This window comes from Podarcis pityusensis (genome assembly GCF_964106645.2).
Source record: "Podarcis pityusensis genome assembly, chromosome: 15".
In the NCBI taxonomy this organism is placed as follows: Eukaryota; Metazoa; Chordata; class Lepidosauria; order Squamata; family Lacertidae; genus Podarcis; species Podarcis pityusensis.
This window is the reverse complement of record NC_138040.1, coordinates 4,100,479-4,128,355: the sequence shown is the minus strand read 5'-3', so window position 1 is coordinate 4,128,355 and position 27,877 is coordinate 4,100,479. Positions and strand designations below refer to the sequence as shown.

The 27,877-nt window shown below is 41.2% G+C and overlaps 1 protein-coding gene and 1 long non-coding RNA gene across 2 annotated transcripts in view; one reads left to right on the top strand and one right to left on the bottom strand.

The window, feature by feature from the left end:
* PPM1E (protein phosphatase, Mg2+/Mn2+ dependent 1E) overlaps window positions 1-16,729 on the bottom strand; it is a 94,748-nt gene extending 78,019 nt beyond the window's left edge. The window contains exon 1 of the mRNA XM_080982908.1: window positions 16,072-16,729. Within this exon, the coding sequence (XP_080839034.1) occupies window positions 16,072-16,628 (557 nt within the window). The 5' untranslated portion in view covers window positions 16,629-16,729. The remainder of the gene's footprint in view (window positions 1-16,071) is intronic.
* A 211-nt stretch (window positions 16,730-16,940) lies between these two features.
* LOC308464176 lies at window positions 16,941-26,684 on the top strand. Its single transcript, XR_013979921.1, has 3 exons — window positions 16,941-17,167; window positions 23,795-23,864; window positions 25,037-26,684. It is a non-coding gene; the product is annotated as an uncharacterized lncRNA (long non-coding RNA).
* The last annotated feature ends 1,193 nt before the right edge of the window (window positions 26,685-27,877 follow it).

The window sequence follows — 27,877 nt, the reverse complement described above, 5'->3', positions numbered from 1 at the left end:
TAATTACGTCTAGATAAGAGCTATCCCCTTGCTAACAAACTGTGCTGTAAATCAGGATGAGCCATTTCCCTGTGGCAGGCAGATGCCAACAACAGTTGGCAAAGGGGCTGATTCAGAGCTTAACCCCATTCTGGGTGGGTGGTGGTTACAGCCCCTCACAGTCCTGCCACCATTCCCGGGCAGCCAGATCGTGCAGGGGCAGGTGAATGTTAACGTTCACCCCAGCTGGTCATATCACAGGGCACGAATGTCCACAAAATCTCCTAGTTCAAATCACTCAATCACTGGACCCCTAGTAGGCGGAGCCTTGCTGGTCAGACATTCCAACTCGGTCCATCAGCGACAATAAAAGCTAACATCAATGACCCTCAGTGTGGTTGACAGAAGAGCCAACTTTTCACTCTACAACCAATAAGGCTAGAAATCTAGGGCTGCTTCACACACAAGACTCTACTCAGTTGCATCAACATGTGAAGAACATGGACAACAACCATCTCCCCTTTTCAAGCTGACATAATGACAAAAACCCCCAAAAAACCTGAAGTTGCCCCTACTGAGAGAATGAATCCTTCCTAAAGTTTCTCCTAAAATATACAATTTTTGACAATTTAAAAAATAAGTTCTGGTTTAGAACTATTAAAGAACTTGCAAAGTTACAGAAGAGGGCAACTATATTGATCAAGGGGGCTGGAAAAACTTCCCTGTGAGGAAAGACTAATGCATTTGGGGCATTTTCAATTTTTTAAAGAAGTTGTCCAAAAGGGACTGGTAATTTTATAAAATTACACATAGTATGAAGAATGTGTAGCAGTCAAACATAGTTGGTAATAAGGTTTGGATCAAGATTATTTGGACTTAATTCCATGTGATCGCCAAAATATATCACAGATATCATACTAATCTTTTCTGATTGTTCCAAATTTGGTAAAATTAATGATGAACTAGTATTCCATAAACTGAACATGGTTCTGACCACGGTTGCCATCTTAACTTACACAAATTCAAGAAGATGCCTCAACTTTGTTCAAATTATTATTAATATTTATTAAATCATATACCGCCCTTCATTCAATGATCACGGTATGATTTACTGTAGAAATACACAAAAATACATAATAACAAAATAAACAATAACACCCTACACACACACAGTATAAAAGACAATATACCTACTGCCCCATAAATTTGGTTTTGGCAACTAGTTGGGAAAGCTTCAAATATACTGTTAGAAGAGCAACAAAATAATTTTTCTTAACCTTCAAGACGGTGCCAGGTTACTTCTTGTGCTAGGGTACAGCATTAGATCATAGACTGAGGGGACAGGTTGTAATACACATGTTGGCTCCTCTCTTACAAAGCCATTTTCATAAAGCAGCAGGCTCAAAAGGGTTGCACTTATTTTGCTTCTATGGAGCAAAAACAATAAGCCCTCATCTCAGTGCTTATAAGTAACAACATTTGACTATCAAGGCCAGCTATTAAACATCCTACTCCTTGGTAGGATGCTTAAGACAGGTTGCCTTGAGAGACAATTTCATTCTTCCCACTGTGGAACTTTTGTCTGTGTGTCATCAGACAGCACCATCTGTCTCTGGCAACAATTCAGAAGGCAAACGTCATTCTGTCAGAGAACAATTATTCTTCTCTATGCTCAATTCTGAACACAACAAGAATTCCACAAATTAATGCAAATCTGTACGTCCTTCTCATGGAAAAATAGCACTGGGTGTTCTCTCAGTCACTACCCAGCGGGGATATTCATTTCATCTTTCTAACAGAAATACAACACTCCTGGAGAAAAATATAATTAAATGGCTTAAGCATCTGAATCTATTTAAATATTTGTATTACTTTTTAATTCTTCACTAACCTCCTGCAGAATAGTCCAGATTTTAGAAAACATATAAAACTCATTTTGAAGGTTCAATCCTCAGCATTTCCAGGTAGGGCTGGGAAAGACTCCTGAGAACCCTGAGAGTGGTGGCAGTCAAGAGTAGACAAAACTAAGCTAGATGAAGCAATGGTCTAACTTTGTACAAAGAAGCTTCCTATGTTCCTAAGTTACCAGCTAGTCAGAACAGTAGCAAAGAGAAGCATTCATGGAGTAGACTGAGTCAACAGGGGGAGACATTTATCACACCTGTACCCTGCCCTCAAGGCAGTATGCACCCCATTTTGTACTAACTATAGCCCCAGAAGCTGCTTGCTATATTTTGACCTAGCTTTACAGAAAAATCTCAGGTGAAAGACTACAAGCGGCACAAGTTTACTAAAGACATAAACACACCCCAAACATCACCTCTTAAATGTAAGCATAGTTGTCTCTGAAGTGGGAACAGCATCTAGAGTTCCGCAATCTGAGATCTGCTTCTTACTATAAAGCTTTATGAACGGCAGAACTTCCAGTGAATCTGAACTTCCCAAACAGCATAACACTTACATTGCAAAGTATATGCCATAACATAGTATTGGGTAAACTGAAAATACATTCCCAGAAGTCTAGAAACTGAATAGGTTGTATCTGTGGAAGACATAGGCAAATACTAGTCAACAATAATACAGTGATACCTCTGGTTACATACTTAATTTGTTCAGAAGGTCCGTTCTTAACCTGAAACTGTTCTTAACCTGAAGCACCACTTTAGCTAATGGGGCCTCTTCTCTTGCTGCTGTTGCTGCGCTGCCGCGCAATTTCTGTTCTCATCCTGAAGCAAAGTTCTTAAACCGAGGTACTATTTCTGAGTTAGCGGAGTCTGTAACCTGAAGCGTTTGTAACCCGAGCTACCACTGTACTTAGAAGAGCCATCATCAACAGGATTCATTCTCTCTCTCTCTCTCTCTCTGTGTGTGTGTGTGTGTGAGAGAGAGAGAGAGAGTACCAAACTAGAACACCCACAGTGTTGAGCTTTTGCCCCAAAGTTCTACTACAGAAGACAACAGAATCTGTGTCTTCAAAGGATGAAAACTGAAAGAATAAATAATGCTGGTTTTCATTAACCTCAGCTTTACAGGCTTTTGGCATAACCTAATAAGATTTGTTAATAACATTCTAGCTGTAACAGTCTGGCCAAACCAAAACATTTCTGTGCTAATCTATTTCAGGCAGTAAAGATCCTTGTCAGTTTCATTTTCTCACTCCCAGCATCTCCTCACAGTGTTAATTGGTGCTTTTGGCATTGCAGTATCAAGTTAAAGGAAATAGCCCCAGTCTGGATAATCTAATTTGCTACAGAAAAGATGCTGTTACTACTAGAGCATCAAAGCTTTTTCCACACCCAAACTGCAAAGTGCTTAGTTTGAAGAGCAAGATGAGGACATGTGAAATGGATGCTTTGTCTCTTCAGGAACATTCTCCAACATTCTAAGAACATGTTCCATTCATAAAAGATGTTACTTTTCTACCGCTTATGTAATTACTATTCTTGTAAAAGTGTCAATGTGTTTTATCTTCACTCCCATTTCTGCCCTGTGGTTGATTCTTCCAATGAAAACAATTCAGATGAAGGTGAGTAGCTGGTTAGACTATCACAACTGTCTGCACCAAAGTCTATCAAATTCCAGCTTTTCTGAATCAACGATAAAAGATTCACACAATACCTTATGTGTTTGCAAGTTCTGAGATTGAGGCTTTCCTTTAATCTTAATAGTAGTTTGGTCATAAAATGTACCTATTTTCTTTTAAATTACAATAAAATAGCACACAATAAAAATATTAGCTGTGTTTTTCCACTGCTTTTCCTTATATCTTTCCCTTACATTAAACTTCTACAACTTTCACTTAACAAAATTTTGTAGCTCTCACTACATTGCCCTCAACATCTGAGAACCTATCGTCCTAGCTTCTTTATCAGACTTTCAGCCTTTAGCTACATACATTCATTATTGTCAATGCACTTGGTTCTCCATTTACTGGTGGATCATTATTCATGGATTGATATTCTAAAGCAATCCCCACTCCTTTAGGTTTTCCATTATTTTCCTCCATTTCTGTAAAAATGACATTTTCTACATGCCAGTATCTATTTTGTGAACAAATGTCTCACTATATAGAGTTGTTTAAAATGTCATCTCTTGCTGTTGTTTTTGGCTCCTCTTTTCTGAACATTAAGTTGTTTCCCTTTCAACAGTGAAACTTTCACGCCCAATTCAGCTTAGTTACAGGCATGCTTCGACTTTTTACTGTTAACTTTTTTTTACCCTATCATACACAGGAGATATATGATGTGTTACTGAGGCATGAGTTTAGGAAGTCGTCTTTCCCTACACGTCACACAAACAGAGGGACCCTCCTGCTTCCCCTTCTTATGGCCTCTACCCCTACGGTCTTCCCTTTTTCACTTGCCTCCTGTTCCAAACTAGTTCATTTGCTGCCTGTCTCCCAACTTCGCTACTTTCTCCCATATGCTTTTACGTCTCTCCCAATCTCCTTTCCTCCCTAAACCCACCCGTGGCTTTCAAACAAGCCCAGAATGCCACCATCTTTAGATGTCCCCTCTTCAACTACAGTCCCATCTCCTTTCTTTCTTTTCAATTGCTTTCATTTCCTTCAACAGAGGGCCATGCAGATCTGCATCCCAATTTTAAAACAGCACCCCCTTTTCTTTCCTTAGAGAAAAAAAGTCTCATTATTCAAGCAGTGGCTAATTTACCACCTCTTGGACAATAGCTCATTTCTGAGCTAGCAGTGCTCCTGTTTACACCACTGAAAGGTTTTGTGTTTGCTTCTATTGCTGGCAAAGCATTTGGGACATTCTGCTCACAAGCTGTGCCAGACGATAATCTGCCAAAGCTGTTGCTTTCCTCCAAGTCTCAGGACCATTTTCTTTTACCAGGGCCTCTAAGTCTTCTATTGGACCTGAATGAACAGTTCTAAATCATATGCTTCAGTAACCCAGATTTTTTTTCTTTTTTAAAAACCCTTTTCTTTTTGGCCTTCTGGTTTATCCATCTGTTTAAGGTCCTCCTACAGAAAGCATTCAGAGACTCATTTAGTTACCTGGGGAGTGCTACAGGCATACAAAACCTTTCCCAGTAAACAGTATTAATGGATGTCGCCTATAAACTGGGAAAAAACACATTGATTAGAAAATTAACTTCGGGTGCATCAATTTCTCTACAGAAACAACATCTCTAGGTAGCATGCAAAGCTACTGACCCTAACTGGTCTCCCTAAATTGAGAATCTAGCCACTCAACTAGCAAACAACTCATGCGTCTGTGGTGGTCATGCGTCTGTGGTGGTTGGGGCCAGAGGCAAAACTAGGCCAAACAATGAATGTAAAATTTACCTTTGAACCATAAGCTCATTTTAGACACACACATCCCTATCCTTCATCCAGGCAAGTAGAGGCATTATCAAAGTTCAAGGACATATTGCACCAAGGCAAAAACCCTCAAGGAAGGTGCAAAGTAGAGCTGGTGAGGTATGTGGCCTGGGGAGAGAAACAGTGGCTGAAGTGGTGTCATCTGGCAAAATTCTGAAGGGACTAAAGCCCCCCCCCTACACAACTGAAAGGAGTCCTAAAGCTATTATGGGGTCACAATATGCTTTGCAGATCCATGGCAAAGGACTGTGGAAAGAAAAAAGGCCAGAAACATTTTGTTTAAAAAAACTAATCTCTAGCATCTAAGCCACAATACATAGAGGACCATTCAGCACCTCTAGCCCACTGAATACATGTGTAGCTTGTCAATAATAATAATAATAATAATAATAATAATAATAATTCTGGGTGGCTTCCAGCAGAATATTAAAATACAATGATTCATCCAATATTAAAAGCTTCCCTAAACAGGGCTACCTTCAGATGTCTTCTCAAAGTCTGATAGTTGCTTATTTCTTTGACATCTGATGGGAGGGCGTTCCACAGGGTGGGTGCCACTACCGAGAAGGCCCTCTGCCTGGTTCCCTGTAACTTCGCTTCTTACAGTGAGGGAACCGCCAGAAAGCCCACGGCGCTGGACCTCAGTAAGAAATTTGTGCCACTTTAGGAAGTCCCTCCATTACATACCCTTAGAAATAGGTTAAATGCAGATTATGAGTTAAATACCAAATGCATCTAATAAGTGGGAAGAAAAATAAATTTCTATAATAGTTAACTGCTAAGAACATTTGTGGGGGAGGGAAGCAGAGAGAGAAATGCCAGAAAAAATGTTACAGCTCTAAAACAAAGCAAATCAGGGTCTCATGGAGATAAAATGCTCTTGAGAGGGGAAGAGACAAAGGTAAATGAAAACATTAAGGAGTCGTTGAGTCTAAGAGAGGGACCTTAATCCCAGAAACAATTTTCAAATATCCATTCCTCTAACGTTTCTGGAGGTATAGGTAATGACTGATTTAGGCGAGTTTGATATGTGTGCAACCGCGCACATCATGGCAACCTGGAAGTGGCTGGAAAAGGGGACAGAATAGGGAAAAGCAGGGTTAATTAATTAAGAGTATATAAAATCTGAATCTTAAATTATTCATAGCTGGGCTACATAACAGCTTCAACTGCAATTCCTTCAAATAATACTACATTTTCTACATCCCTTCAGCTATAGGAACAAGTAGCAATATTAGCACTTATATGGCAAATATCAATTTAAATTCAGAATTTATATTGTGAGGAAGTGGTGTAATGATGTTATATGCCAAGCAAATTTTGTAATCCACTGCTATACAACTCTCCTCCTCCAGTAACACTCTCTGTTATGAAAGCCACCCATTCTTTTAGCTTCCTGTTTAACCAGTTAGTGATCTGTAAGCAGCAATTTGAGGAGGTTCAATATTTTGTCAAAAGGAAAGCAGAAGGCTGCATTTGTATAATGTTGCTTCTCAATCTCTTCAGACTCCATGCTTAGTTAACCCACAGATTATGCTCCTACTGGGCAGCTGCATTTAAACCTGTAGCTACTTCTCTGCCTAATGTTCTCCAACTGAGGTCATATATTTGTAGCAGATTGAGGGGACCTCCTATGCATCAACAACCTATCTACCGTATATAAATGTCTGTCGAAATTTTAAAACAGATTTTTCATGTTAGCCCCTGGAACATCTTCAACTATAATTTTTGCAGACAGTTAGTTGACATGATTTATCTTATCCTTTCAATACAATGAAGCATTCCACCAGATAACACATCTGGGTTTAATCTCACTTATTCACTAGTACAATGTATAGAACAACCCTCCCATCAGCAAAAGACACAGTCCAAATGAAACAGGATGCCATTGGAACCAACTCAACAAATCAAAGTAATACTTTAATATGCAATAAAAACCCCAAGAGGCCACTGCCTTGCTGAATATCTCAGCAAGTCTGGGTATGGTCAGTGCCTTTATGGGTGGCCAAATGGGAATTACATGTACAGTGCTACCTCGGGTTAAGAACTTAATTCATTCTGGAGGTCCGTTCTTAACCTGAAACTGTTCTTAACCTGAGGTACCACTTTAGCTATTGGGGCCTCCCGCCGCCACGCGATTTCTGTTCTCATCCCGAACCAAAGTTCTTAACCCAAGGTACTATTTCTGGGTTAGTGGAGTCTGTAACCTGAAGCATCTGTAACCTGAAGTGTCTGTAACCCGAGGTACCACTGTACACCATACTGGGTTCCATGATTGAAGAACAGGCAGAATATAAATGTAAGGGGGGGGGGACCCATAATAAATAAATCCTATACATATCTAGCCAGAAGAAAGCCACACTGTTCAACGGGATTTACTCTCAGGTAAGTGTGTACAGAATTACAGCCTGCATTTCTTTTAATTCAGAATTTCACTAATCAGAGTTGGCTAGGATCTATAAGCTATTGAAGCTAAGTGCATGCAGCTTTCAAAACTGATGAACATAGTCAGAGCCTGAAAATATTGACCAATTCAGTCATTAGTTGCCTGCAGCTATGTTTTCCATCAAGTACAAATATAAGCAGAGCAACTATGCAATCTAGCTAACTTGTTCAGCTTCAATAATAATTACTGAACTACTGAAGGGCAGCTCTCTTCTATATCTATCATTGTATAACACTGTTTGCTTCCCTATGAAGTGTCCTATTAAAAACTGTGTTCATGCATTTTGCTTTGTAATGACGTGAAGAGAGCACAGCAACAATACTTTTGACCACTTACTAAGGATTTCTACATTTGTTTCATTAAGTAGGCATAGGCAAAACAACTGCTCTTATCATACATTTAGCAGGTTTTTTTAGTCAAAAAGTTGGAAAAGACTGGAAAAGAATCGGATCTACTGTTCAGACAGGCAAGATGTAATTGACATGCAGAGCTATTAATTTTATTTCAAGACACATCTCACAAAGGTGCTTATTTAGGACTATAGACAGGAAGTCAGACAACATGTGGGCACTTTGGGAGATAAATTCAGCCCACAAGGAAATTATAATCTAAGGAAAGAACATCTTGACATATCATCTATTTGAGCTCTTACTTCAAAGCACACATCTGTTTTCTCAATGCCTTGATCTCTGGGAGAGGACACAATGATATGTAGATTTCTTGAACAAAAAGTTGTCCTTAAGGTTCTGTTGCTTTTGTTGACAGTAACATCTAGAAAGTGTGCAGAATGTTTCAGGGATGAGCAGAGTGAAAATTATTCATTCATTCATTCATTTGTTTGTTTGTTTTTAAAGAAGTCTAGGCAGCCCATGAAAAACACATTGTTGATGTTGGTAGCACTTTCTTCTATACTATATTTTGTCAAGTCAAGGGCAGCAAACCTCAGGCCCAAGGGTCAAATGGAGCCCTCTCCCAGGCTATGCCCTTTCTGTATTATCATCTAGTGCTTTTGGCTGGCTAGAATGTGTCCTTGAACTGTGATAATGCCTCCTGCATGCTTGGATGGAAGGATGGAGAGGTGGTACACACTGAAACTTCTGAGATGGTCACATTCTTTGCTCTGCCTCTTGCCCACTCCTCACTGCCATGCAGTCTGTGTTAAGGTTGCACATGAGCCAATGCAGTTCCCCACCCTGTTAAAAATGGTCCATAATTTATTATACAGGGAGCTACTTTAAATCTCAAATATATGATAGTTATTCTAATACATTCTAATTCATAAACAGCTTTACTGACAAAGTTTAAATATATTCTATTAGCAACCAATGTGAAGTGATTTATTTTGCTTTCCAGTGCTAAGAATTTTTCTCTCTCTCTATTACACATTAAGACCTATTTCAAACATCACTTAAATTGCTTTTTAAAAATGTCTATATTAACAGGAACAAGAAGAGAAAACGGAGGACACTTCAATTCTGAACCAAACTCTTTCATTCAGTGAGATGAAGGAGAGGAAAACACACAAAGAGCAAGGGAGCACAGAAGAAGCCACCATATGCTCCTGCCTTGGCTTTCTTGGCTCACATACATGTAATAGAGAAAGACAAGAACTTAATTTTCTTCCATGCTCTTAGTTGTCTGAATTATTTCCCCTTCAACATCCTGAATGCCCAATCCCTTTGTTTGTTTGTTTATATTTAATTTATGGGATATTCTAAATCAGGAAAATGTTCCTTCTAAATGGTGGGGAAATTCATTAACAGAAGCAGGGAAAGATTCTCACATTATAATTAAATGATTTAAAATGCATGTATGAGTCTAACCTCAAATGCATATAACTGATATTAACTGTTTCATTGCTTAATAATAAAACAATGTCAGGCATGGGGAATCTGGGGCCCTTCAGATGTTCTTAGACAGCAACTCTCATCATCCCCAACCATTTCCCATGCTGACTGAGGTCAGTGGAAGTCCAACATCATCTGGAGGGCCACAGTTTCCCCATTTCTGCTTTACATACTGTGTGACACTTCTAGAATCATAAAGTTGGAAAAGTCCTTGGAGATTACCTAGTCCAACCTCCTGCTCAATGCAGGATATGAAGTAGAGGATACAACTCCAGCATCCCTCACATAGAGTCACCCAGCCCTGCTAAATACCTCCAGTGAACAAGTGGTAAGCCTCCTCCTAAGGCAGTCTGTTCCAATGTCAGGCAGCTCCTACCACTGGAAGTTTTCTTCTAATGTTTAGCCAAAATCTTCACCCACTGGTTATAGTTTGCATTGCCCTCTGGAGCAACAGAGAACAGATCAGCATCTTCTCCATGACAACCATTCTGATATTTAAGGACCACTACCATGTCTCTTCTTAAATTGTCTCTTCTTCAGGATAAACATACTCAGCTCCCTCTAGTGTTTCTCAAAGGACTTTGTTTCCAGACCACCTCACCAGCCCAATTGCCCTCGACACACTCCATGTGATAGCTAGAACTGGACAGAGTACTCCAGACGTGGCCTGATTAGCACTAAAAGCACATCTGGAACTATAACTATATAAAACGTGGATAGCATAAATGAAATTCAGAAACAGGATTTGCAAGAACTGGAAAATTAATGGAAATGAGCAGCACCTCTCCAGAGGATTAAAATTATGACATACTGTTACTGGTAACATAGTTTAGAAGTAAAACTACCTTTCAGTTTTATAAGCAGGCTGTCTGAGCAGAGGTTCTGTATTCCTTTTGCAAAAGTTAAGAAGCACCTTATTTTAAAATCTTAAAGAAATATCTGAAATAAATTTGAATATATTGGAGAGACACAGTGTACAACCTTTTGCATTTGTTATTTCATTCACCAGGTTTTGCCAGTGGTTGCACATAATGAAGATTTTTAGGATTAAGGTAACAAGAAACTTTTAAAACAAAAAGGGAATTTTGACAATGTGATCTCATGTGACTAAACTGCTACCATACTGGGGAAAAACAATACTTTTTCTACAAAGCAGTTTGGGTAGAGGTAGATATGCATATGTGCAAAAATACAAGCATTTTATCCTAAAGTTCCAGTTCTGCTGCCCTATTATTTCAGAGGTCACAAGTGAATACAAATAGACTGCGTAATTGTAAAATTTCCTTTTCCCTTCTTTGGCAATAGAGTAACACCTTTTATTACAATTATCAGCTCAGTAACAAAGCTCCCCTGCGTGCTGTGCATATTTTCACAGGTTCATTTGTCTCCTGCAGCAGTTATCAGTCTTAAAAGGTTTCTTTGGAAGAAAAGGCCACTAACAACCATTCTTACTTTCAGCTACAAAGCTAAAGCAGAAGCATAGCACAAAGCATGGGTAACTGATCTTAAGGTTTTAGTCTACAGGCTTTTCATGCTGGGAATAGATCCCATCTGCCTCCTGCTTTGTGCTCTAAATCTTGCACAAAGCATACCCGGAAAACAATCTTGTACAGCCCAGTATATGAAGTATTCCTAGCTACTGTAGCCAGCAATTCAAATACCCCTAAGGCTTGGAATAGCTCATCCTGAAGACTTCTGCTCGCGATGCTTTCAAGCTGACAAATATATTGCTTCTTTCTCCACATCCCCTATCCCGTTACCTACTAACAATCAGCTGCTAAAATACTCATTCCTATTCTACGAGAGGCGTGAGGCATCTTCCCTCCACAACACAGCCAAAATTTATGTTTTACCCTTATCTACCCATCCTTTAAGAATGGAAGCAGCAGGAGAGCTAGAAGTGAGGAAAACATCCAGGGCACTCTCACTGTAGGACCCAATCCCACTCCAAGTTCTTCCTTCCCAAATTTCTCACCCTCCGGATGACTCATCAAATCAGCCACCCACCCACATAAGGCCCCCTACATCTTCTGTTGCATAACCCTTTCCAGCAGTCTAGCCACCTGATCATAAACCTTCCTGCAGCAAAGCGTTCCTTCACATTCTATCAGTCCCACTATTTAGCTTCTTCATACCTCACACAAATCTAAGAGAGGTTTGAAGGAGATTTATATTTGGAAACGGCATGCTGGAAGGGGTTAAACCTATTTGTCTCACAGCATTTGGAGCACCCTGACCTGTTTAAAAGTTAAAGGAAGGAAGTTAAGAGATCCCAATCACGCAACTGTTTGGCCCTTAATGTCACCCCGTTTTGCTTAACTCCCTTGCCTATCCTTCTGTAGCCCTTCTGCTAACAGTCAGCTTGAGACCCAAGCCAATCATTCTCTCAATTCTCTTAGAAGCCTCCACTTCAATGTTTGCTGCCATCAGCCTTTCATTTACAATGCACACCATGCCCTCTCCTACCTTGCTCCCTGAAATATAACCTTCCTCCCCAGTTTCTGATGCCAACTCCCCCCTTTATATTTTTAAACAAGCCTCCTTGAGTTTCCCAACAATTGTCCTTCCCACTTCAACTCAAAGCTCACCTGTGATCAGCTCAAAACCCACAAGCCAAACCCAGGAACCTCTTTTCATTGCCAATGCATGGCCAAAGAATAGGTGACATAGTAAAAAACAAAGCACCTTGGAACTTAGTCAGAATACCCTTAGTCACAATTAATTAACTTTTGTTTATGTTTCTCTAAGAATCCATTTACAGTATTAGTGATTTAACAAAATAAAAATAGGCAACAGAATAGTCTGAAATAAAGCAGGTAGAAGAGTAAGGACAGAGTAAGGACAGCCTCCCCCCCCCCATACACACACGACACACTTCCAGCCAAGCTTGAACTGCAAATGTCCATGTGCAATAAGAAGAATGACTGATCTTGTATGTGGTGGGTTAGAGAAAGATATGTTCACTCAGCACATGCACAGTGGCACTCTTTTTTTTGGACAGTTATTTGCATATTCTCAAACTGAGGTGGTATCTTCAAGTGAGGGGATGGGGACAAAATTATTATGGGCCTGAGCTCCAATTTAAATCAAACCTGTAGGGTCTCTGAGCTACATTCCATAGTTTCTGAAATAAGAAGCTGAGGACCAAACCTGCCTGCAATTTTATCTCTGACATAGAACCCTTGTCCTTTAATCTCAGAGGCATATTAAGAGGATGGGAACAACACTCTACACATGCTTACAGGCAGTATCTCCTAAATCCCACAGCTAAGTAGAGACAATGCTGCCCCTCAAAAGCAAAATTCCAGTGGAGTGAACATGGATGAAAGGGAAGTAAAAAAGATTTCAAGGTTCAGCCCAGCAAGAACCCTAAGCCCTTGATTTCTAAGAGAAATGGTTCCAGCCCGAAATACACTCAAGCAAAAGTTTTGTTCTCCAACCCTAGAGCAGCCTTCCTCAACCAGGGGCACCAGGTTGGGAAAGACTGTTCTAGGAGGGGGAAATGGAGGGGAGAGAAATGACACTCTGCACACATGGATTCACCCTCTTTTTCATCAGACATATGCCATGGCTGCTCTGGCACCTCTCAGAAACAAAATATTGCAATTGGTTTCTAGCTCAAATTAGCTCAGCAGGACCCCCAGAATTCAGCCCCTAGTTTCTAAAATGAGCATTTGTCAGATCTCAAAGTCACCCTCTTTGACACAAAAGTCTTGTTCTCTAATCCCAGAGACAGAAAGGGACGTGGGAGGAGGAGGAGAAAGTAGAGTAGGCTGAGGGAAATGACACATTCTGCACATATTTGGGGGCACACACACTCTCCTTTTTATAAAACAAGATCCTGGAGTTGGAAGAAAGATTCAGCATTCCTGGGGCATCTTTTTCCTTATCTGCATATTCCTGGCATTAGCTGGAAAAGGGATCAATGGATAAAGGAAAGAACATTCTGGAGAGCAGGAGGGCAACCAATATACTTCTGGTCAGTGGTTTAGGGACCCCTTCCCCTAATCTGCAATCCAGAGCTGAGGTGGTAAGAGGGTGGCATCTCTTCCAAAGAGAAGATCCTGGGGCTCTCTGCACATGCTCAAGAGCACTCCTCCTTCTCATCAACCTGAATATTTCATAGCTGAGCATGGGGCTTGGTGCACCTTCCAAGGAAGTGCCCCTGGGGTTCTTAATACATGCTCAAAAGTACTGTTTCCCTCGTAAGTCCACCTACTTCACAGCTGAACTGGGAAAGAAGAATGTGTCTTCCAAGAAGATACAGTTCTAGGACTAGAGGGTAGGAACCTTTTATGATTCACTCACCTAGTCTGTGGCTGACCTGTGTCACTTAATCCAGGGTTGACCTTTTATTGTGTGTTGGATAACATTTGATCTTTCATTGTCTTATGGTGGCTATGTGTTCTTAAAACATAAACACACTCTGAAAATCATAGTAAATGAGGTACGGGGAATAATAATACCATTGTTATTTTATTATGTAAGCTCTCATTTTTATCTTGCAAAATCAACATTCAGTAAATAAATCAACTGATTTGCCCTGTGGGGTTTTTTTGTACTCGGCAATAATAAGCAATATATAATATAGTATAATGATAAGAAAGTGTGGATGACAAACAGTAACCATGACAATAGGAATGCTTTCTCTTATGATTATGCATGTCTTTGCTTGCAATGCATTCCATACAACTGTAATAAAGTAGTGGGGTGACAGCTTTGATAAACATCACCACCACCATAGCTATCAACACTTATTATTTTATTTATGCTAGTTTTAGCATGGGAACTTTTACAAAATGCACACAACAACCCTAGAAAAAATTATCATAATTATTATCAATAATGGTAATATTTTCCCCAGGATATCTTTTATAGGATTGTAATCATTATTTATTCATTCATTCATTTTTATTAAAACAAAAACAAACCATTAGCCCCCTTCTCACAAACAAATTTAAAAGGACATAGAATGTTAATCAGTGAAAAGTGTAGTTAAAGGAAACCGTTTTCACCTAGTGTTCAAAGATATGTAATGAAGGTGCCAGGCAAGACTTCCTGGAGAAGGCATTCCACAAACAGGGAGCCACTACAGAAAAGGCCCTTTCTCATATTCATAGAATTATAGAACTGTAGAGTTGGAAGGGACCTGAGGGTCATCTAGACCAACCCTCTGCAACGCAGGGATCTCAATTAAAGCATCCATGACAGATGGTCATCCAACCTCTGCTTTAAAACCTCCAATGAAGGAGATTCCACCACCTCCGGAGGGAGACTTTTCCACTGTCGGACCTCTCATGGAGGAAGCGCATGAAGAAGGGCCTCAGGTGATGATCACAGGATTTGAGTCTGTTCATATGGAGTTTATATACACAATAAGAATAGTAACAACAATTTCTCCAAGGATGGTTATATTTTCATGTTAGTTTTTGTAATGGATATAGTAATATTTTTTCCTAGGAGGGTTTTTTTTTTTTGCAATGGGTCCCAACCTAAAACTATAATAACTAACACGTGAGTGGCAACACTGATAATGCTAACAATTATGGTAGTGGTAATAATGATAATGATAATAAGTTCAGGGGCTTTAATGATTCCATTTAGTTACAGTTTATTATGCCAAGACACCTTGCCTGGCAATAAACACTATAGGATTTCTTTTATCTGTTTAACCCATCTGTTCAAATTGCATTATTCTGAACTCAGTGTCTGATTTCTTTTTTGGTGGGGGCGGGGGGGGGGAAGAGAAAATTGTACATAACCATCACAGGTAAAATTGTTACTATACTTATTACAACATGCACACACCCCACTATCCTAGGAATTGTTAATATTAATAGCAATTATCACCAATGATTATGATATTAATTATAGGGTGGTTACTTTTTTGGGAGTGGTAATAGATGGGCTAACAACAATTTCCCCAAGAATAGTTATGCTTTTTTGGGGGGTGGGGGTATATAATATGTACAGCGACAGCAATTTCTTCTAGGATGGTTATGTTTCTTGGGCAGCTGGTAAAAACTACAGCAACAATTTCCCCTTAGGATGGTTCTGCTTCTCTTTCGGGGTTGGCGTTTATAGGTACAGTAACAACAGTTTCCCCTAGAATGGTTATGCTTTTCAGGGGGCAAGGAGTATCAATAAGTATAGAAACATCTATTTATGCTAGAATTTCTGCTATTTCTACATCTATTTCTGCTGGAATCTGTTATGCTTTTGGGGGGGGGGGGGATGTTGAGGAGGTTATAGGTCCAGCAACAGCAGCTTCTCCTATGAAGGTTATGCATTTCGGGGGGTTGTGAATAGGTATGGAAACATCTCTTTCTCCTAGCACGGCTCTGCTTTTCGGAGGTTGCAGGGGGGCGATATGCACGGCAGCCACCGTTCCTCCCAGGATGCTGGTTCTGTTGGGGGGGCTGACCTCTCTCCCACTCCCTTCCCTTCCTACTCACTACTTGTAGAGCTGCTGCAGGCAGAGGTCCAGGCACTCGCCCTCCACCTCCTCCTCGGTGATGTGCTCCGAGAGCGGCCGGGGCAGCGAGGGCAGCGGCGGGCTGGCCGGCCGGGCGGGAGGCTGCGGCTGCGAAGCGGGCACTGCCGCCGGGGCCACAGCCGGGGGCAGCTCCTCCTCGGGCGGCGCTTCCCCGACGCGGCTGTCTCCGTCGCCGCCGGCTCCCTCCTCCTCGTCGTCGCCGGCGGCGGCAGCAGCATCGTCGCCTTCGTCCAGCGCCTCGTCGTCGGCTTCTTCTTCGCCTCCTCCCTCTTCCTCAGGCGGCGGCGGCGGCTCGCCGTCCCCTCCTCCTTCGCCACCTTCTTCTTCGCCTCCCCTCACGGCTTCTTCTTCGACCTCGACGGCTTCCTCAGCTTCCCGCGCCGCGTCGCCTTCTGCCCCGCCGCCGGACGGGGGCGACGGCTCGGCGCCGAAGGGTCCGCGGAACTCGCCCAGGAAAAGCTCCAGGAAGCGGCGGTAGGTCCGCTCCTCAACGCTCCACGCGCCGCCCGCGGCCATCGCCTCGCATGCCCGGCGGCAGCGGCGGAGGAACAGAAGCGAAAGAGGAGGAGGAGCAGGAGAAAAAGAGCGGCGGCGGCGACAGCTTCCCTCAACGCCGGCCTGCCCGCCCCTTCTCGCCTCCCTCGCTCGCTCGCTCGCGCGCGCGCAGGCTCGCTCCTTTCGCTGTCTCTCGCGCTCCCCTCAGTCCGTTAGAGCTCGCGCGCTCCCGCCTTCCCTCCCTCCCTCGCGCTTCCCCTCCCACCTCGTGTGCGCGCTCACGGACACAGAAGGCAGAAGGAAGCGCGCGCGAAGGAAAGAATAATAATAATAATAATAAAAATTTGGCGGGGTTTACCAAGGCGCGCCGCCGCCGCTGCCGTTATTAGCCGTTCGCCTCTTGAGGGCTGTTTTTTTTTTTTAAATGCCGGCGCGTGTATGTCTGTGTGTGTGTGCGCGCGCGCGCGCGCGAAGGGCGCCCTGAGGGAGACTCGAGCAACTTTCTTTTCGACGCCTGAAACCCACCATATCCCAGCAGGCTGAAGGCAAGGCAAGCCACGGTTGGGTTTTTTAATATTTGTGTGTGTGTGTGTGTGTGTGTATATATTTCGCAAGATTTATACGCCGCTTGATTGTAATGGAACCTCGAAGAAGAAAAGGAAAATAAAATTATCAGTTACGTGCCTTTGTCAGAAAAAGCCGCCAATTATCCGTTGAAAGCAGCTATTTAGAACATTCAGAAAAAATAATAATGATTAAAAGCAAGGATAAGCAAAAGAGCAGATGAAAACACATGCCGAAGTTCTGCTTGTCTGGATAGGCTTGCCTGAAGAAAAATGTTTTTAGCGAATGCCAAAAAAGAGTACAGCAAAGGCACCTGCTTTGCTCTTTAATATTTCCTCTTATTTTAATCTTGCAACATTTATATACTGTTTAATTTGTCATAAAATCAACCAGTTTGCAAGGAATATTGAAATTACTGTATAAAAAAGTTAAAAACAAGTGGTTGAAATGTCTTAAAAGATGATTATAATTAAGAGTGAGAGGACAGAATTGCCACACACACGAAGAACAAGGATATAGTTGTGAGTTCCTCACTTGCATTTTTATAAATGATTTATTGTGTCAACGCGAATAGAAGTTATTAATATTGCAGTTGTTGTATAAGGGATTATTATCATGACTGGAATGTAATTGAAACATATAAGATTTTGGAATGCAGAAATAAAGAAAACCATCAAATCTAGCAAGCGGGGGGCCACTTTAACTAAATTATATAATTCAGTATTTTAATGATTGGTATTAATAATTATATTATAAATTAGTATTGCTACAATGAGGCTATTATTGGACTGTAATTGAAAACTAATAAAATTTTATTACAAAAAATAATTAAGAGTGAAAGATTAAAACATGGCAATATCTCGATAAGCATGGCAATGATTACATATTGTTTGTATATCTATTATACTAAACTTTAAAAACTCGCAATGTTTATTAAAAGGCTTTTCTAGACTACTTTTTAAGGCTGTGGGTGTGTGATGGTGTATTTATCATTAAACAGGGTAAGCAAAAAAATTCATTAAATAAATTATTCCCATGATAAATGAATACCGGACAGTTGTGCCTCTGACTACCACCTTCAACCTGTTGAGGTGTTTATGTTTCTTGGGCGGCTTTTTCCAAAGGAAATGTATTTGCTTTGCATGCAGAATGTCCCAGGTTCAATCCCCAGCATCTCTAGGCAGGTCTGCAGATGTCTCCTGCTTGAAACCCTGGAGAAAGTCTTGAAATACAAATTTCAAGATTAAAACAGGTGGCTAACCTGTGGCCTTCCAGTTGGCCGAGGGAGCCGGCGTACAGCTTCCGGGTCATGTGGCCAGCATGACTAAGCCCCTTCTGGTGAACCAGAGCAGCGCACAGAAACGCCGTTTACCTTCCCGCCAGAGCAGTACCTATTTATCTACTTGCACTTTGATGTGCTTTCGAACTGCAAGGTTGGCAGGAGCAGGGACCGAGCAATGGGAGCTCACCCCGTCACGGGGATTCGAACCACCGACCTTCTGATCGGCAAGTCCTAGGCTCTGTGGTTTCTATAAATCCCTTTATTCTTGCCTGTTAGCTATGTTGGCTGGGCCTGATGAGAGCTGGAGCTGGAGAGTTTGGAGCATCCATTCCCCATCCCTGATTAAAAATAACAATGGGTTGTAGCTGACTAATCTGCCTGTAAAAGCCACATATTCCATGGCAATGAATGTTATTTTCTGTAGCCGCAGGCACAAGTCATATTATGCCTTTTATTTACATTATCTTCCACTCCCAAAATTTGGGTGTTCTACTTCCAACCAAATTGTTAGTTGTTTTAGCAACATATTCAGGTTCTTGGTTTTCATCCTGTTTTTCTCTCTTCTGGTGTTGTTTCCAAACAAGCTATATAATGGTGTAGAGCTTCGCCAATACAATTACGCTAATGCCATTAGATGAAATATTGCATCTTCCCGCAAGCTAGCTCGTTCCTTTTCCTTGCCTTTCCATTTCATGATAAATAGCAAAGGGAAAGGGGAAAAAACCCAAACCCAACTGCATTTTATCTCTGCTTTTCCTGCCACTGAAGAACTCCCCAGAGACACAATCCAGAGTCCACATTAAGAGTTTATGAAAATATATCAGAGTCAAACCCTCATTCTTTTTCAGTAGTTCCCTTTCTTTCCTTTTCATTGAGTTGAAAGTGCAAGAGTAGAAAAAGCAAGGAGTTTTGGGGAATAATTAAAAAAAATTTCTTGGAGGGAAACCAGTAAGAATGGAAGAGGAACAGAGAGTTTAGAAATACAGATTTCCCTGCCCAGTTTTAAGCCCCCAGAGCAGAGATGGGGAAACTGTGGCCCTTCAGATGTTACTGGACTCATCAGGGCCTGCCAGCTAGGCTATTGATAAGGGATGATGGGAGTTGGAGTCCAACAACATCTGGAGGGCCACAGGTTCCCCAGTCCTGTTTGGAGGGACCCACCAGTCTGGATGGGGTAATGGAGAAGGTGGGGGTTAGCCAAGAACAATTGGTTATCCCAGGACTTTCCTGAAGAAAGCCGTAAGGAACAATAGACTATATTGTGCTGCCTTTGTTCTCTCTTCCTCTTAACTGTTCCAGTCCAGACTCCTCTCTGAATAGAATAGAATATGAACATAAGAATAGCCTGCTGGACCAAGCCATCTTGTCCAGCATCCCACCAGATGCCCAAGTGGGAAAACCATGAACCGGACCCAAGCACAAGAGCACCCTCCCTTCCTGTAGCTTCCAGCAGCTGATATTCATGACTGCCTCCATTTGTGGAGGTAGAGCATAGCCACGGATAGGCTTATCCTTCAGGAATTTGCCCAATCTTCTTTTAAAGCCATCTAAGTTGGTGGCCATTGCTGTCTCTCATGGGAGAACATCCCATCATTTTAAGTGTGTGCTGTGTGAAGTAGTATTTCCTTTTATCAGTCCCAAATCTTCCAACGTTCAGCTTCAGTGGATGTCCATGAGTTCTATTATGGAAAAAAGAAATATCCTTTCTCCATGCCATGCATGATTTTATAAACTTCTGTCATGTCACCTCTTGCTCGCATGAGTCAGAAGTGTATATATTTCCAGGAATCTCTACATGAATGTTTTTGCCTAGCTGGTGGCTGTGATATGTCCACCCTCCAGATGCTGCGGGATTCCACCTTCTATGATCCCTGAGCATTGGCCACACCTGCTAAGGCTAGTAAAACCCCAACATCTGCACAGCCACAGGATCCTCCAGCTGTGTTCAGCACTAGGACAATGTTAAGAAACAATGACCACACCCCCAGCCTTCTAGAAATAACGATCATACTCATCATACTTAAAAGATGCAATTTATAGAGTATTTTCTGTGTTTAAAGCACTTCACATATATTAGCAATCTGTACAATATCCCTGTGAGGTAGGTCAGAGTCCTTATTATCATCCTCATATTGTGGAGAAAAGTAGGGCTAACACCTTACTGAAACCATCTATTGAATTCATGGCTGAGATGATGTTCAAATAGTGACTGGCTCATGATCTTGGAGACTACATTTGATAAAACTGTACAACGTACAGCCTCAAATATATAGATGTATTGATCCCAAAGTGCTCTCTTTAAAGTTTTATTGTACTTCTATTTAAAGCTGCTAGTCTTCATGAAGGAAGATACAAAAATTATGGGGGTACAGACAATTTAGTAAAGTAAAAGGACGTCATGTTTACCATACTGGAGCTAGGATAACCTGGGAGAAGAGAGGATTGAGGAGGACTGGAAGAAATTTAAGAACTATTTACAAAAGTATTGTAATTTGAGTGAATGCTAAATAAGATGCTAGATCAAAATAACTGAGCACCACTAAATTTAGAAGTTTTTAAGAAAATAAGTAAGACTGTGAAATTTAGCTCCTTCTGAGAATTATAAGATTATGAAATATAGAAGGGATATAAGAATTTAAATAAGATGATAAATTGCTGACCAAATGTTACAACGATGAAAGTGGGAGCGGGAGATGTGAGGAAGTCCAAAGAAAATGTGAAAATATGTTAAGATCAATGTTATATTGCTTATTATGTCTATTTTTATTGTAAAACCTAATAAATTGCTTTAAAAAAAAACAAAAAACATACTGGAGCTAGGATATCCTGACCTCTACCCTCACCTTGTGATTTTTAAACAGTTCTTGTTAGCCGTCCCAGACTTAGCTATTAAACAGGGATGGACTTGTCAGACTTCCCAATGTCAAAGCGGCTTCTTGATAGATTAATGGCACACCAGGCATGAAGCTAAACATATGCAGCTCACACAGAGAAACAGCCGTTGGAGCTTGAAGGAATTATCACCCTGGTTAAGGACAATAGGTAATATGATTTATACCATTTATGGAGACTTGTAAAATGTTTTACATCTCAGTTCATGATAAGCTCCACAGGACACCCAATAACCCCACAAGATGCACAAAAGCAATAATTGCTTTCCCCACCCCCAAATCCAAGACAATTGGAATCACCCAAATGAAATGCGGAAATACAACACGTCCACAGGCTGCAGTCCCTCTCCCTTGCTCTCCCCCTCTCTCTATTTCATGGCAAATTACATATAAATGAAACAAATTTAGCCGTGGACACCGTCCAGTGTACTCCCATATGCCAGCCATGGTGCTGTCCCTTTCTCTTGATCAAATTGTGATGCCCAGGAGCAGGACTTCTTGGCTACAGAGCCCTTGTCATTTGGTTGGGGGGGGGGATTGTGTCTTGCATTTCAAGTCCAATGTTGTATATCTAGTATTTGGCAAAATCTCTTTTTTGAGAGGGAAGGTGCAAAAACCCTCTTGATTAACCTGCTGTGTGTAACATATGGTAACTGTGGCTGGTGTAGTTGAGTTAGACAACCGAGAAATCTGAATTTGATTCAGTCTGACATTGCGATGCTGCATGGAATTAGCAATTGGGATCACAGAGCATAACTAGGTGTTACCTGGGTCTATAATGGGGGTAAAGTAGACATACTGAGTGGCAAAGGTGTAGTGAGGTATATTCATGACATTTTACTCTAGAATTAATGGAGACTTGCGTACATGTCTTTTTCTATGTAGCCCACAAATGATCTGCAACCACTGCATTTTTTGCCTCCAAAATACAACCCTCTGCAAAGAGTTTCACCACCATTCAAGGTGCTCATAAACCAGTATATGCATATTTCATTAATGCACTTGGAGATGTATGGGAATGTCTTCAATTAAACTAATAAAAAAGTATCCTGCAGTTTCCAGTGACAAGAATAAACCAGTATAGCAACCACTAGCAACCTTTGCCAATTCCCATCATCCCCAGTCAGCATAGGAGTTGTAGTCAACAGCACCTAGTGCCCACACCAAGTTGGTGAAGGCTGCAGTTTACCACTTAATGCTATCTCATAAATCTGGCATAAATTGAATAAGACAAGGAAGGCAAAATACATAGTTATAAACATTACTGAAAGAGACTAGGACAATAAGTATCCAAAATGCTCAAAATCTGTAACAGGTTCACCAAATATGGAAGCAGTCTGCTGCATTTTTGGCACAGTACCAGCAGCTACTATTTCTAACTGTACAGATTTTGTTTAATTTCAGAGGCATCAAATGTCGTTGCATTACCATTTTTATACAATTCTCTTCCAATAATGAGCTCACAGTGCTAACAATTTCCAGATCCAAAAAGTAAAAGACAAACTTTCTGGGGGAAAGGGGATCCCATTATATGTACTTTCCCTGTTTTGGTTGATGATATTTTATAGATGGAGTATTAATAATAGAAATAATAAAGGCACATTTTATACCTTTATTAAGGTTGGGGGGAAATATTTGTGCTTGGACTCATAATCAGGTTTGCAAAATCTGTTGGATTTCTGGTAAATTAATGTTTTCCAACTCGAATAGACAGGAGATTCCTTTTCTGAAGATACTGAAATAAAGGATATTGAAATTGTGGTACTCATTGGCATAACTCTTAGTAAGAGAGAATATAGTGGTCTTTCATTATCAAAAATGAAGGCTATATAGTGGTATATTTTATGTTTCCCCCAGAAATCAAAATATCCAGCTTATTCATGGAGTCTGGATCTTGACTCTCTGTGGACAGGAGCTCTGTGGAATGTTCTATGTAGATGACTAAAGGTTGGGGTAAGGAGTGTAGCTTAGTGGTAGAGCAGCTGCTTTGAATGCAGAAGGTCCCACATTCAATCCCTGGCAACTCCAGATAGAGCTGGGTGAGACTCCTGCTCAAAACCCTGGAGAGCTGCTGCTGGTCAGTATAGACATTACTGAACTTGATGGACCAGTGGTCTTAGTTGGTATAAGACTGATTTCCATGTTGATATCTAAGAACTGGAGAAAGTGGATATATAAAAGTCGCTAAAATGAAGTGGTATTTTAAAGTTGTTTTCAAGGTCACCATGACCTTGTTTTTAAAACTCTTCTGTTTTTTCAGCATTAAAATGCCTTTTCCAACATGCAAGCACATTTTGTAAGCAAATTATGCATCTCTTTCTTCCCTCAACAGCACATGAAAAGTGTGTTAGTAAAACCTGACTTTGCCATACAATGGTTTGCCAACCATTACAATTCACTGTCATCACCATTCTTTATAAGTCACTCTCTTAACCTAGCCTACCTTACAGGGCCGTTGTGGGGAGAAAATGGAGAGGGGGAGAAAATGGTGTACACCACCTTGAGTTCTTTTGGTTAAAGGTAGGATAGAAATGTAATAACAAAAAAAATAAATTGCAGTGTGGTAATATGTATGTGGTGTATTTTGCCAACTTATTTTTCAAGTAATATTTTCTGATTTCATTTGGGATGTAACACACAATCAAGTCACCAGCATTTTCCATTTCAGTTGTGGGTTGCTGTCATGAACAGTTTCCAAATATGGCATACTGCACTTTTAGCCAGTACTATAAACCTGAAATCAAATCGTTCAGAACCATGGACAACGGTCTGAACCGGAATGGATTTTCACGTTCCATCTAATAAGAATACCCTTTTGCAAATTTATCCCGCACTGACAAATTTCTAATTGCATTTAAGCATAAATACTAAATAAGAAACTCTGGGCAAAGACAGTATTTAGGATGACCGGTTCTGCATGTATGAATTATTACCATCAAAAGCCTATATTGACATTCAAATCCAGAAGTTCTGGGTTGGAGTCACAATCAATAGTTTTGCCATGTACTGCAACAGACCCAGGAATCTGTCCCAGGTTACGAAAACTGCATTATCCTAAAGGTGTCTCATAAATTCTCTGTATATTGAAGTGCTTTAATATGCTTGAGTGGTGTATCCAGACATTCATTACAGAATGGCAAATGGAAATAAATTTGCAATCTGATCTACCATCCATTTAAGCTGAAATGCTTGGATTCATGGGAGCTGTGCGCCATTTGAGGCAAACAAGGACTACACCAAACATAGCGAGGGTCTTGCTTGGGGGTGATCCACAGACATCTGGTTGACCACTGTGAGAACATAACTCTGGACTGAATGGGCTATTGCCTGGTCCAGCAGACTCATTTTATGTACTTACCCAACATCAGCCACAGTACATCCATTGGAATTAATGGGTTGTTTCCAACTATTTTACCCAGAGTGGACCCACTGAAATGAAAAGGCCCAAATTGGTAATGTTCATTTATTTCAATATGTCTGCTCTGAGTAGGGCTAGCATTGAATACAACCAAATGGACCAATGTTAGACATGCCTATTAATTTCAATGGGTCTGAACAACATTAGACTGAACATAGAACTGTTCAACATGAGGATGAACGACATTGGACTGAAACCCGATCCTTCTGGAGAATTGCCAGAGTTAAAAAAGAAAAGATTTGAAGCTCGTTTGACAAAGGTTTTCTATTTTCAGAGACTGACGCTTTCAGATCCAGACAGCACAAGCATATTCAAAGGAGTGTCAGTGTGCTTTTTTATATCCAAACATATGTTGCACTTCATTCCATCAAGAGATGCTGAAACCTTTTGAACCATGTCTTGCAAAGTAAGGCTAGGAACCCAACACCAGACAAACAAACAAAGCTCATACCGATGAGTTTTTCACTCCCTCGTCAAAACTATATTTACAATATTCTTTTTAAGCGAGGTAAACTAAATGTATGCTGCTCAATACAGCATTGTGTTTTCTTTCCAATGAGCTCTCAAGGTGAAGAACGTGGCAGCTTAAAGACTCTTCAAGTTACAATGATGGAAGGTTTAGTGAGCCTGGGTTCATTACATATTGTGCCTGTCATGTATGAATGCAGAAGAGTATGGAACAAAATGAAACAAATGAGGTTGGCTACTAGAGTGGGCCTTTCCAGTGTTGGCACCCCCAGAAAGGTCTACCTAGTGCCTACACAATGACCTTTTTAGGTTTCAGGTGAAGGCATTTTCAGTCACTAATATTTCGTTGCTGCTTTTTATGTTTTGCTGGATGTCATTCTCTGTTCCTGGTTTTATTCTGTGTTAGATTTTAGTTTCCTATTGTGGTTTATGTTTTTGAACTTTACCTGTGAATCACCCAGATGGCTTTTGTCATTAGGAGTATATAAATATTGGAAATAAGTAAATCAATAAACCAAGCAGGTGCTTTACAACTGAGTTACTGCTCCTTCTCCAAGGGACATTACTTTCCCTTCATATACTGGGGCAAACAAATTGTGTTTCTCTCTGTCTAACCTTTTATTGCCTTGTTAAAAATCCCAGTAACGCATGCAGGGCTGTCCCACCCATGAGGCAAGGTAAGGTAACCGCCTTGAGCAGCTGGATCCCGGGGGCAACAGATCCGGCTTTCAAGGAATGAATTGTACGCTGCCATAATGGAGGCTGGATCTGCCGCCTCTACAGCATCCTCTCGGTGAATAGGGGGCACTGCTGCTCTCCTCCCACCTCTAGGGAGGAAATGACAGAGGCTGCCCTCTGAGGTCTGCCTCTGCCTGGCATGATTCAGAGCAGATCCTGTTCTCCCACCTTTGTGGCAACCTTTGATTCCCACCTTTGGGTGGGAGCTCACTGAGTGACTGTGTGGACTGATCTCTACTACCTCTTAAACCTCACCTACCTTGCGGGGGTTTTGTGAGGATAAACTGGGGGCAGGCAGTAGAGCCATAAATGAGGTCCTTGGAGGAAAGGCAGGATATAAACAAAACAAATAACCTGTGAGATTTATTACCCTGAAATATTGTAATCAAAAAGGGAAGAGGTCCTTTAAATGTTTTTGTGGGGAGGGGGGATTTTTGTACTGTTCCGTTCTTATTTTGTTGTTGGCATCTGTCTGTCTCGGGAGACAATGGAGGAATGCACCTTTGGTGGTGAAGTGAAGCTGTTGGAAGGTTAAAGAGTCTGGTGTGGCTATAGACCCCGATACAGCAGAGGCATGTTTTGTTTCAGTTGGGGCAGATGAAGGCGTCCGGTTGTGCTGCTGCAAATGCACCATGGAGTTTCTTCTCTGCACTCTTCCCAGCTGTCATTTATTATGCACTTTGTGGCTTTATTCTGTATTTTATGCTGCGAACCATCCTGAGATCTTTGATAATAAACAATAAATAACAACAATAATAAAAGAGGTGGGAACCTCAGCCCTGGGGGCCAAATCTGGCCCTCAGAATTCTCCCCAAGCCACACATCCCCACTGGGGAATCCACGTGTGTGTGAAATTTCTGTAAAGAAGGCCTAGCACACAGCTGCTGGCTCTACCACACATCTCTCAGCGCTGGGTTTACTGATGTCTTACATGATGTATAAACTTAGCGCTGGCCCTCTGCCCATTTACACAGCTCAGAATAATGGCAGTTGATTTATTTTGTCTTACGGAGTCCCGCTGCCTTAGGAAAAACGTTGGCCTCAGACAAACCTTCATAGCCCCATAAAAAATAAATTGCAAATATAATTACCATACACCAGGGCAGAATAATACTAGTTAATTAGTCCTTCTATGCAATTACACTTCCAAACGCAGGTGGACACAACCTCTATCGACAGTGTATGTGAGCACTCCAGAGTGGATTTCTATTCTAGGGCACACTCATTATTTCCTTTCATTTACTGCGGTAAATGTTCCAGAAGTAGATTTACAGTAAGCCTTTCAAGCCAATGCCAATGCCAGCATATATCAGCAAATCAAAACCACTTAAAAACTGGAGCCCACTGCTAATTCAAAGTCTGCATTATAAAAACCATTACATCATTTAATTCATTTCTAAGATTGATAGGTCCTGTCTTTCAATCAAATGATCTCCAAGGTGGCTTGCAACAGGGTAAACCATAAGGAGGACTCAAATCTAACAACACTGAACAGAAAATGGCACCTAGCTTCACTCCACCTCCAAAGGGATAACCTCAAAGTGATGCTACCACTTTGGTGGCAAGCCCAGCAAGAAATGGCTCCTGCAACCAGAAACTGTGGCAGCAGAATTGGGTGGTAATGAGTCACGAGAATCCTCACTGTGGTAGAATGGGCTGTATTATTTCAGATGACAGGTGAGGAGGGCAAGGAGGAAATCAGTGTTAATGTTTCCTGAGGAAGGGGGGAGGAATCTCCCTGCAAGTAGAAATCCAGCATGGTAAGTAGTAGGTTAGGATAGACAAATCTTTTACCCAATAAGGTTAGTGTCCAGGGATGGCATATTTTGGACAAAAAAGATATCACTTGCAGCGTATCTGATTCCACCAGCACAGAGTTTTTTGCTTTTAAAAAAACACAATTATGGTA